At 30.4% G+C, this 12,418-nt stretch overlaps 1 protein-coding gene across 9 annotated transcripts in view; it reads left to right on the top strand.

Annotated features, from left to right (window-relative positions):
* The window catches only part of LOC143075698 (huntingtin-interacting protein 1-like), a 45,592-nt gene that overhangs the window by 18,490 nt on the left and 14,684 nt on the right, over nucleotides 1-12,418 (top strand). For all 9 annotated transcript variants that reach the window (XM_076251250.1, XM_076251247.1, XM_076251248.1 and 6 more), the window contains 9 exons: nucleotides 4,345-4,402; nucleotides 5,405-5,480; nucleotides 6,055-6,201; nucleotides 7,627-7,667; nucleotides 8,581-8,653; nucleotides 9,002-9,094; nucleotides 9,652-9,733; nucleotides 10,867-10,955; nucleotides 11,525-11,593. In XM_076251250.1, coding sequence (XP_076107365.1) covers nucleotides 4,345-4,402; nucleotides 5,405-5,480; nucleotides 6,055-6,201; nucleotides 7,627-7,667; nucleotides 8,581-8,653; nucleotides 9,002-9,094; nucleotides 9,652-9,733; nucleotides 10,867-10,955; nucleotides 11,525-11,593 — 728 coding nt within the window. The remainder of the gene's footprint in view (nucleotides 1-4,344; nucleotides 4,403-5,404; nucleotides 5,481-6,054; nucleotides 6,202-7,626; nucleotides 7,668-8,580; nucleotides 8,654-9,001; nucleotides 9,095-9,651; nucleotides 9,734-10,866; nucleotides 10,956-11,524; nucleotides 11,594-12,418) is intronic.

Raw genomic sequence — 12,418 nt, 5'->3', positions numbered from 1 at the left:
AATTTATAAGATTGTTACAATGAAGCAATACATGATTCTCAAGTTTTCAATTCAACTTTAACCAGTATATGTAAAATGTTACTCCTCTGAAGCACGAGGACAAAATTCGTCACGGAAATTAAACTGAACAAAAGGACGGACTTCATTGTACAGATAACGCCTTCTCTCCTCTGTCAGATCTGCTAGCTGAATAACTTCTGGAAGTGTCGTGAGCAACTCTGGTAGGTTTGCGCTTTCCTTTATGAGGACCAGTCTTTTCTCCGGTTGATCAAGAGTTTCTGTCGCAAATAAGACTCCTACTTCGTCACTGGTAAATCTGAAGTGATGAAATTTTCCTATACCTCTGAGTGGTTTAAAATATTTAGTGAAGAAATTATCCCATCTGTACCACTTTAAGCTGTTTTCGTCATCGTCATTTTCATTGTAAACTTCTGACCTATGCATTTGGCAGAATTGTCAACAATTTTAACCAGTTGCGATACAGTGTTTACGTCCGACTTTCTAACTTTTTTTTTCAACATGCCAAAACATGCGTCACATAAACATTTTGTGTGCCCAGTACCGTAATCTTACATGCAAATTAATAGTCTTGTGTAAACCCTTTGCGCACCTCCACAACAGATAATGTAAAGTAGTTTTATTTTTGGTGGAAGAAGACTTCAAGTCTTCTGAAGGCAAATGGTGCCGACTTTAAAATCATTGAATTCTCCGTATGCCGCATTCGTTTCTGTGTATTACAATTTCATAACAACTTCTGATTCCTGACACCGATTTTTACACATGATTAAGCATCTGAATCATTTAATTTGTAAATTAGGATTGAAAAACAATCACTATTGTAAATATGTACCCTTTTATTTATGTAAATCATTAGATTTCATCTCATCTACATGAACGTTATTGTTTACTTGTAACCGGATGTTTTACTGTAGATATTTGAAGTACGCATGCGTAAAGGAGTAAGTTCGGTAAGGGCCATATTTGGCCCCAATTATAAAGTTCATAGTTACAAGGTAGTACATGTTTAAAGTTGCCCTAAAGACATGTTAGAAAGTTAAACAGAACTGTTTTTGTCAAAGTTTAATTCTAACACGTTGATTTTTACATCCAAAAAAGGTCACGATAAGGGATTTTGGTGAAATGTGACAAAATCAGCTAGGTTTCAACCAAATAAAGGGCCAGGAAACATAGAGCGCAGGCGTCGACAAGCTTAAGATTCAAATAAGACATGTGAAATGTCTTCACAAACATTATTTTAAAAGATCTTTGTTGTCGACGTATGCGCTCTATGTTTCCTGTCCGATAATCTATGGAAATTCTACCATTTTCGTTGATTTTTTCGTGAAAAATCAATATGAGTACAACTTATGACGTCATAATGAAACGCAGAAACGTAAAATTTTTAACAAAATGGGTTATATCCTAGCTAGTCAATGTATTAGCTATAATTTATCGTGATATTGGTCGATAAATACAAATTTTAAATTTACGCTAAAAAAGGGGGCCATTTTGGGACTTTATCGAACATACTCCTTTAGTATCGGGACAACTTGCCCTGTTTAGATGTTCGCCCTTGAAGTTACGAATTTGCCTCGGAATTTGCAGACAAGAAGTATCGTTTTCGTTCTCTCTTTCCTCCTCTGAAAACCGAGTCTGTTATTTCTAAGTTTTCTAATTTTGAAAGCAAGTATATGTCACGCTCTGCTTTTGTAAATTCACAAACAGATAACGATACATCATAGGCCTGTTCTCTGAATGTGGAAAGCTTTGTAAAACATTTTTTTCTACAATTACAGTCGTTAGCAAATAGAGCATTTATTCGAAGTCGGGAAGGATCCTCTAATTCATCATTTTGATTAAGAGAACATGTATTTTCCAATTGATCTTGAATGACGGAAGTGGAATAAAATTCCTGGGCCCTAGCTTGAATTGTGTCACATGTATTTTCAATATCAGATTCGTCATTTTCAATATCGGAATCGCTGTTATCAGACACATTCAGTTCATTATTGCTTGATGCCAAAACCTCTGGTATTGACCCTATATATTGTTCAAAATAGGCAACTGCTTCATTTTCTAGTTCTTCGCATCCTATGTTATTGAACCAGTCCATTTCAGAAATTTACTACAACATTAAAAAGGAATGAAATTAAAGACAAATTGAACCAAGAGAATTTTTCTATACGACTGGTTGTTGCGCTTTGCGCCATTATAGTTTACTAGTATTTTGTGACAGGTAGATCAAAATCTCAAATACTATCTATTTATTTTATAGTAGTTCAAATTTCAAAATAAACGGGTTTTTTAGATGAAATTTTGGTTTATTATTTATTAATCCGACATCAAAGTTTACATCTTTCAAAATTGTTACCTTAATCACGAAGACGGACGGACGGACGCAAAATTGTAAGACCCACGGATGCATAGATCGGGAATTTTATTGCCCAAATACTAATTTTAAAGTTGTTGGGATATGAAAAAGGAGGCTTAAACATGTTAAAAGGTTTTATTTTGAAAGTTATTAGTTTTCGAAATACATTTACACATGTATTATGCAAATGTTTCCCTCTTTCTTTCAATTTCTAAATAGAAATGTCATTGAACATAAATTACACGCAAAACATTTCTAAATTTCTGAATAGATAAGAACAGATACATTGCACGCAAATAGTACAAAAAATCCACCTAGAGCATGTCTTGGTCTTTGTTTAATATTGTATATTTGTGTTGTTGTTTCTTTTTAGATTTTCCAAAATGCAACGGTACAATGATATGAATAACTTTTGACTTAATTTTGCCGTTTTTTTGCGTGTGTCACTGTGTGTAGCAAAGTTTTGCAATACAGCACAAATTTCGTTTTAAACTACCAGAAATAGTTTTCCAGAATATTACTTTAGTTTAGTTAAGCTTAAGAATTGTATACAATAATTTTTTAAGACAGGTGTTATGCCACTGAATGAAATGAAAATAAATTTTACTAAAATAGATAGTACTTTCACTTTGCATAAAATGTAAAAAATAGATCGTGAATGTAAAAATAGTTCAATATATAGAACGTATTAGGAAATACATACCTTAGCAAAACAATGTATTCCTGTAAGCCAAAACTGATACTAAGGTTGAGAAATATGTTATTTAGAAAAGGACAGGATTCAGGAACATTTTTTTTTATTAAAGCAAACGACACACAACACGCAGGTGACGGTTCCCAGATAATTTGGAAATGTTCATGTCGGACCGGATAAAGTGGTTTCCATGAAAGATTATCCGCATTTTTTACTAAACTTATCAGAAATAATATACTATTAAGTGTTGACTCCTATATGTATGGAATAAAGGCTAAAGGCCCGATTTAATCAGATTAACATTGTATGGTTTCCCCGTATATTTTTTTTAACAATTTCATATAAAACCCCACTAAAAAAAATGTGAAGGCATAACATATTATGTTGGATTTTCACAAATACGGAGTTAAAAGACGCAGAATCGTCTAAAGTATACTAGTTTAATTTGTCATAGTTTTGTCGTCCATTACTTTTGTTTCTCATGCTATGAACATGTATAACAGTTTTTGCAATTTAATTTCGTTGAAATACATAAAAAATTTCTGAACAAAAACAATACTGGTAATATAACCAAAAATTGAAAACGTTTTTCAACAAAAATCTATCCAAATAAACAAATATAACTGTGACAATTCTGCTTCTATTGGTACCTCGTACATTAAAATCCGACCGGAAATGTCCCCACAATAATGTTTTTGAAAAAACGTAGTTTTGTAAGATAGCGACATGTTTTTTTTTAATCAGAAACTACCTGTATGAAAACTTGTGAAACTTTATCGTAACGTTACTCGGTTTGACGTTGAATTGCATAAGGTTGATTTCTATCCGACGCAGCTCATATGAAAACATATAAGGGTGCAAATTTCATTATTGAAATTTGCTCCTGACCAATAACATTCTAGTTTGATTAAGTTTTCATACTGTTTAAATGAATAAAAGTGTTAAAGAGATTGGAATTTGGATATTGCTTTATATTAGACAGACTCGCTAAGCCAGATTTTTAATGTGCAATTTCACAAGATAAGAGAAAATAAAAGTTTCTTTACCAGTACTCACCACTGTAACTGCCATGTTTAAAAGAGAGATGAAAGATACAAGAGGGTAATTCAAACTCATAAATAAAAATAACAGACAAACAATAGTACACAAAACTAGACTAAGCAACACGAAACCCCACCAAAAAATTAAGTTGATCTTAGGTGCTCTGGAAGGGTAAGCAGATTCTGCTAAAGAAATCATTTAATGTGAAACTTTTAATTGTATTATTTTATTTTTCTAGGTCTTCCTCCTGACACACTGTCTGGCCATAGAGACAGATTTCTATCCATGTATAAAAGGTATTTAATCACATGTATATTTGGTGTAATATTATCAAAGAATAATTTGAAAATAGAAATACTTGTTGATGAGTGTAAATGTAATTGATAAAGGAGAAAAACATTCATTGATTTAGAATTGGATTTGAATTGAAATTTTGTTTAAGAAAATCGGCTCAAGTAGATATATGAAGATGTGGTTTGAGTGCCAATATAAGACAACTCTCCATCCAAGTCACAATAGGTCAAAGTACGGCCTTCAACACGGAGCCTTGGCTCACACCGATCATATTGCTATAAAGTGCCCCAAAAATGACTAGTGTAAAACCATTCAAACAGGAGAACCAATGGTCTAATCTTTATAAAAAACAAGAAACTCTCTTATGAACCACATCATTATGCATGCTTCGATTTAAAATATTTATTGTAAGGACTGTATTTATAAGCCAAATGTTTTTATGCCCCACCTAGGATAGTAGAGGGGCATTATGTTTTCTGGTCTGTGGCTCCGTTCGTTCGTCCGTCCGTCCGTCTGTGGTTCCGTTCGTCCGTCCAGGTTAAAGTTTTTGGTCAAGGTAGTTTTTGATGAAGCTGAAGTCCAATCAACTTGAAACTTAGTACACTTGTTGCTTATGAGATGATCCTTCTAATTTTTAAGCCAAATTAGACTTTTGACCCCAATTTCACGGTCCACTGAACATAGAAAAAGAAAGAGGGAGTTTCAGGTTAAAGTTTTTGGTCAAGGTAGTTTTTGATGAAGCTGAAGTCCAATCAACTTGAAACTTAGTACACTTGTTGCTTATGATATGATCTTTCTAATTTTAATGCCAAATTAGATAATTACCCAATTTCACGGTCCATGGAACATGGAAAAGGATATTTCGAGTGGGGCATCCGTGTACTTTGGACACATTCTTGTTAAAATTTAGTAAAGATTATCCCAATTTTGTATTAGATTTCATTTTCTTAGTTCATTGATTGTTGTAGGTATAAAATAATTTCCATGTATCTTTCTAATTTCAGGTTAAAACAGTTTTATTTGAGTAGTAGTAACCTACAATATTTTAAAAATCTAGTCCAAGTTCCTGGTTTGCCTGATGTGAGTATTGTTTATAAAATCTAGTGTCAGTACAAATAAAAAAAAGAAGATGTGGTATGTTTGCCAATGAGACAAATCTCCACAAGAGACCAAATGACACAGACATTAAGAGCTATGGGTCACCGAAGTGCTTCAACAATGAGCAAAGCCCATATGGTTAAGTCATCTATAGAGTGCCCAAGGACAAATGTTAAAAAATTTAAACAAGAAAACTAACAGCCGAATTTATGTATCAAAAAATGAACCAAAAACAAATGTAACACAGCAACAAACCATTACCACTGAATTATAGGCTCCTGACTTGGGGACAGGCACATACATAGAGAATTAAACATGTTAGCTTGATCCCAACCCAAAAATTGTTTATTATTTATTTTGTGAAGTCAGTTAATCTTGAAATTAATGAAAAATTCCTGATTTATAACAATACTTTCAGAATTTAAAATGGTTCATTAAATATGAAATCCAAACTTCAATATGAGGATGCTGTTTACAGATTCCACCATCTATGGTCAACTATACACAATCTATTTAACAAGAAACAAATGAAATTTCAAATGTTTTATATTTTTAGGAACCTCCAAACTTTTTAATAGCATCAGATTTCAGTAAGCATGTAAAACCTGTGGCTGTGGTACCTGATGAACCAGAACCAGAGGCGGAGCCAGAGATAGAAGTGGAGGATTTGATTGACACATCAGTTTCACAACCACCTGTACAGGTAAATGATTTTGTTTTTTTCTGTAGGAACCTAAAAAATCTAAATAATATCATCTGTATAATGTTGGGTCACATAAATATATCACTAGAATCAGTAAAAAAATCAAATCACAAAAATACTGAACTCCAAGGAAAATTCAAAACAGAAAGTCCCTAATCACTGATGGCAAAATCGAAAGCTCAAACACATCAAACTAATGGACAACAACTGTCCTATTCTTTCTTGACTTGATACAGGTATTTTTTTTTTAATACACCCACTTACAATAACATAACACATAACAATACATCAATTTTACTACAAGTTTTTGAACATAATTTGTATTTTTCCTTAACTGAAGAGCACCAATCATCGTCAATATTTATTTAGGAAACATTGATTTGAAATATCTGAATTATTTTCACTACTTTTCTAGGAACAATAAAAAACAGATTTTGACTATTTTATGGAAAATTGTAAAAATAACATTCAATATATATATCTTTATTACCAAAGTCTATATAAACTATAGGTATACAATTATATCAACATCAATAATACATATAATACATACATAAACACAAACTATGTGACAGCAGAAGGTGTTGTAATAATAAATAAACATTAATTTAACATTTCGGATCTGAGCTTAAAAGATCAAAATATAAATTTACCTAAATTTCACAATTCTTTTACATTATTAGTACTCATTAGTTTAATAAATTTGTACATCAATGTTTTTTTCCAATAAAATTGCTTAATATAAATTGTTCTAAAACCTTGAAAACGTGGACATTTGAGGATGAAATGAAACTCATCCTCTATATCATTTTTACAAAAAGTACATATTCTATTATTTCTTGTTATACCATAAAATCTTCCATTTTCTATAGCTAAGTTGTGGCTACTTAATCTTATTTTTGTTATACATTTTTTGTAAACATTTGGAATTGGTTTGCATTAATAAAATTGCAGACAAAAATAATCTAACATATATTTATAATTAGAACATTTTGGAGACATATGCAACTGAGCATCAAGTTCTTGTTTTAGACAATCATACAAATGTTGCTTTATGACAGCAAAATATACATCAGGCAAGTCACAAATAAGGTTTTGGCTATACCATACATCACCTAAACCAATAAGAAAAAGTTCATTCTTTAACAAATACAACCAGTTACACTTATTATTTGGACATCTCTCTAATTCACAATATAAGTAGTTATAACAATTTTTCAATATACAGTTTGAAGTATTTAGCAATTTAAACCAATATTTGAAAATCTTACATTTTCTTGCTAAAATAAGAGGCAATCTACCTAGTTCTTGATATATCATAACATTGTTTGTAGACAACTTAACACCAAGTATATTTTATATAATATATATGTACATGGTTTATAATACTTTCTAAGAGGTTATTGATGATTTATTTATTTACAGGTGAACAATTTTGGAAATGGTTTTCCTGAAGTTGATGAAAGGTAAATCTCATCTTTGATACTAGCTTAATTATACTAATTCGAATAAATAATATCATAGACATTTTTAATTAAAAGTATTTAATATTGAACTTAAAACTGACATGAAACTAGCCACACTCAAATTTTGATTCTTTAATTGACAGTGCATAAATTGCAAATAGATTTAGTTGGCTTGGTTGGTAAAACTTTAATTTCATCCTGAATAAGCATAGAATCTTCCCTCTGAATATGCAGGAAAAAGTTCCACTGAATATTCCTGAAATAATTCTACTGAATGATAAGCAAACCATAGTAAATGAATCACAATAGAATTTTAACTTCATAACCTTGCTAAAAAGTTGTTCATAGGGCATATATTTTTTTATGAATTTTGTGATTAACAGAATCCACAATATTTCATGCTGCCCAATGATTGATAATTCACCAAGTGTAAGATAAAAAAAAAATCTTAAAAAACAAATTATAGTTTTTACATAAAATTTATTAATTTACTTCAAACTCACTTTTGCATTGATGAACCACAGATACTGTAAACCAACTTAATTTCGCAAGTGATTTATTTTCGAAACTTTCAAGAGAAAGAAAAAAAGCTAATATAAATTACCCCGAACATGTAAAACTTTGATCTTTCTTTATTTAACTACATCTAGTAAATTTGACTATTACGAAATAAAAATGCCACTGAATGGGCTTGGAAGGGCTAAACGCAAAATAAAGTAACCCTGAAAATAACTTCTCTTACAGAATATCAAATCAAAGTAAATGTAACCATTATTTGAATATAAAATAAGGAGATGTTATTTTTGTTTAAAAGGTTGTGTTGTGTAAATTGTTTAGTGTTTATTTTGTGTTATTCTGTTAAATAAAAAATCATCCTTTTCATTAAAATGTCTTGTGAAACATTTGATTACAGAGATCATATTATAGAAAGATTAACAAAAGAAATCCAGTATCTCAGATCAGAGATAGAAAGATTGAAATTAGAGGTAAGAATATAATATGAAACTTACTGCAAATTTGTTAATTAATGTATCTACAATTAATTAAACATTTTATAGAAAGGTTTTCTTTGCAGCAAAAGACAAATATCAATCATATCTTTAGGACTTAATTGGAATAATGTTTTTCATCAGTTTAGTTGCTTAACATTTATGTGAGTGATGAAATAAATATATCACCATAGGATACAACTATGACATGAGTGTCAAAACTAACCAATATTTAGCATGAATTAGTGGAGCTATAGTGTTTGTTTTAGACTGATAAGCCATTTAAAAAAATAGTTAGTCCTTAAGTCTAAGGTGTTTCACTAGTATTAATTTTCTGTTTTGTAGGACCAGAAGATTTTATCTGCACAGAAAGAAGAGATAGCCAGACTGGAGAAAATATTATCAGAGTTAAGATTGTCTGCAGATAGGTCTTTAAAAGTTGGTATTAAATATACACATCTATGAAAAACTTACTTTTGAGGAAACATTAGTTAAATTTTAATTGACAATCTGTGTGTGTTTCTAAAGCTATGAAACAAAAGATACCTGCTGTAATCACTTGACTTTCTTAAAAAAAAATATAGGGCTTTACTGGATTTACCTTCATCAATTATGGTCATAGCCAAATATTTGAAAACCGAAGATGTAAAAGTAATGGCACAAATGAGGAGATATATGACCAAAAGGGGCAAAAAATATAAGCCAAATATTCTAAGGTCAAATTTTTCTCAGGGAGTCAAATTGTTCTTCATTGATTCACAATTTATATCAGCACTCCTAAACCAGTGATTTGATAGAGAGTTTGTTAAACAGGTATTGATTTATCATATAGGCATATGAATGTTAATAAAATTGAGAATGGAAATGGGGAATGTGCCAAAGAGACAACAACCCGACCATAGAGCAGACAACAGCAGTGTTGTTAAATTAAACATGTAATTTCAGTTTTTTCTGCTTTTTAAGTAAAATTGAATGATAATTGTTTTGTGTTTTAGGATAATGATGAATTGAAGAAGAGGTTAAAACAGACTGAGACTGTACATGTTGGTGCTGCTACCAAACTAGCAGACGCAGAAAGTAAGAAATTATTGTCACATGATCTGCTCTAAATTAGATCGGACATTCTGTGGATTCACCTATTTTCGTGGAAACAAATTTTTGTGGAAGAATGAAAACTTGCATATTCGTGAATATTTAAATTTGTGGTTTTGGCAAAGTTTGCATATATTTCTTTTCAAAATTTGTTCTTCGTTGAAAGTTTAAATTTGTGGTTCCCCTCTATCGACAAAATCCATGAAAAATTGATATCCACCAGTATTAATGAATCCACTGTAGAGTCTTTTTCATGTGCTTTATAACAAACATTTCTGTTGAAAATTCAATATTTTTATGCCCCACCTACGATAGTAGAGGGGCATTATGTTTTCTGGTCTGTGCCTCCGTTCATCCGTCCGTCTGTGCCTCCGTTCGTCCGTCCGGTTAAAGTTTTTGGTCGAGGTAGTTTTTGATGAAGCTGAAGTCCAATCAACTTGAAACTTAATACACATGTTCCCCATGATATGATCTTTCTAATTTTAATGCCAAATTATAGTTTTGACCCCAATTTCATGGTCCACTGAACATAGAAAATGATAGTGCAAAGTTCAGGTTAAAGTTTTTGGTCAAGGTAGTTTTTGATGAAGTTAAAGTTACATCAACTTGAAATTTAGTACACATGTTCCCTATGATATGATCTTTCTAATTTTAATGCCAAATTAAAGTATTGACCCCAATTTCACGGTCCACTGAACATAGAAAATGATAGTGGGAGTGGGGCATCCGTGTACTATGGACACATTCTTGTTTAAATATAAGATGTGGGGAATATTCTAATGAGACAACACTGTTACAAGAAAAACGAAATAAAATTGACTATGAAAGAATAAAGTTAATATTATTTAATAGATTATTTATTGAGAAGTGCAATGAAAGGTACATTTATAAAAAATATAACAGTTTCATTAAAGTTCTTCATTTTGTATTTGCTTAAAAATACAAAACACAAAATGATGCATTCTGTCTTTTAAAAACAAATGGAATGGCAATCACAGTCTAATGGACACACAATTACTAAAGAAGTGAAAAAAAAACACCTAAAATATACTAGGCTTATAATTAAGAAAACCTGACACACACCTGGTCTCAAAATTTATATTTTTTATTTCTTTTAGAACATGCAAAAGGATTTGAAGATAAGTTCAAGAAGATGAAAGACATATATCAGAAGTTAAGAGAGGAACATGTCTCACTATTACGAACAGTAAGTTGTAAATGTTATCTGGCAACTTCAGTATGAGTGTATAAACTATTTAAGGATGATTGCTACTCTGTTTCAAAATAACAAGCTTTTTAAAAGACTGTTATGAGTGAATAAAGGAACAAAAAAAGCAGAAAAACGTGAATGGTTAGTTTGTTTGTTTTTTGAGATTTAAGCTATTGAAAAGTTTGCAGGAAATTGATAAGGATAAGATTGTTAAATATGGCCTTTTAAACTATATGTTTTAAAATTATGAAAAGAAAATAGGGGTCAGCAGTCAAAAATATTTTTAATGGCACAACATAAATAAAACCAGACGATTCTGAATTCTTTGGTCATTTCAGATTGGAGAGGAAGTAAATTCAGATATTTCACTATTTAAATAGAAGTTGTCTGATTAACAAATATAAAATTGTAGAGTTTACTTGTGATTTTCATGCACAAGGCTTAAGTTGCAATATAGTTATTCTCAAGTACTTACAATAAAAAATTGCAATTTTTTTAGGTTTTGAAATATCTAAGTTTTAGCTTGTTTTCACTAATACTAATACAGAGTTTTAATATATTTACAGAATGCTGAAGTAACAAAGAAATTAGATGCAGAGAAAAGAACTGTTGCTGAAAAGGAACAATTACTACAGGTTAGTGAACATAATGAAGATTTTGAAAAGACAAAACAGATATCAGTTTAGCATTTTTAGGAGTGAGGCATATCAGCAAAAATACCCCTTACAGGGATGATCAACAATTATGCCATTGTGGTAAACATATTGTATAATTATATGAAGAACTTTTACAAGTTTTTGAAAACATGTATTTACAAAATCTCTTGTTTTGTGTATAACAAATACAGAATAGATATAAAAACAAGATATAGTAGCTTTCAAAACAACATTTTCTAATTATGACAGTTTTATCATTTAAATCATTATGATGACAAAACACAAAAAAAATCAAGAAAACAAACAAAACTTAATATGCAAGAGAATACAGATTACAACACTTACAACATAGCATGTACTAAATAAAGGAGTGATCAGATATTGATGGCAACATATATTTTTTTCTTAAAAAATTAAGTTAGATAACTCTTTTTTTTTTTTTTAAAGTTTTATAATTGTAATATTACTTCTGTTTATTATTTAACGTTTCAATTTGTTAAAAGTAATTTCATTATATCAATAGAGAACACTTTTGTTAACAGTTTTAATGCCAAAGTATTTTGTATATTTAAGTTACTGTACTGAAATTACAAAATTAAACCTGATATTTTTTTTGAAACTCTTATGAATACAATTTTTGGCTGTACTAAAATAAATGCTTGCATGTGAAGTTAATGAATGAGATTTAGATACTTTAAGGTGGTACCCAACACTTTCACTAAAATTATTTGGCTCGTTTAATTTTCATAAAATTTTGTCAAAGTATTTACTTTGACACTTTAACAAAAATATAAAAAAAAAAAA

This window comes from Mytilus galloprovincialis, chromosome 5 (genome assembly GCF_965363235.1).
Source record: "Mytilus galloprovincialis chromosome 5, xbMytGall1.hap1.1, whole genome shotgun sequence".
In the NCBI taxonomy this organism is placed as follows: Eukaryota; Metazoa; Mollusca; class Bivalvia; order Mytilida; family Mytilidae; genus Mytilus; species Mytilus galloprovincialis.
The sequence above is the reverse complement of the archived record's forward strand: the minus strand, read 5'-3'. Positions and strand labels throughout refer to the sequence as shown.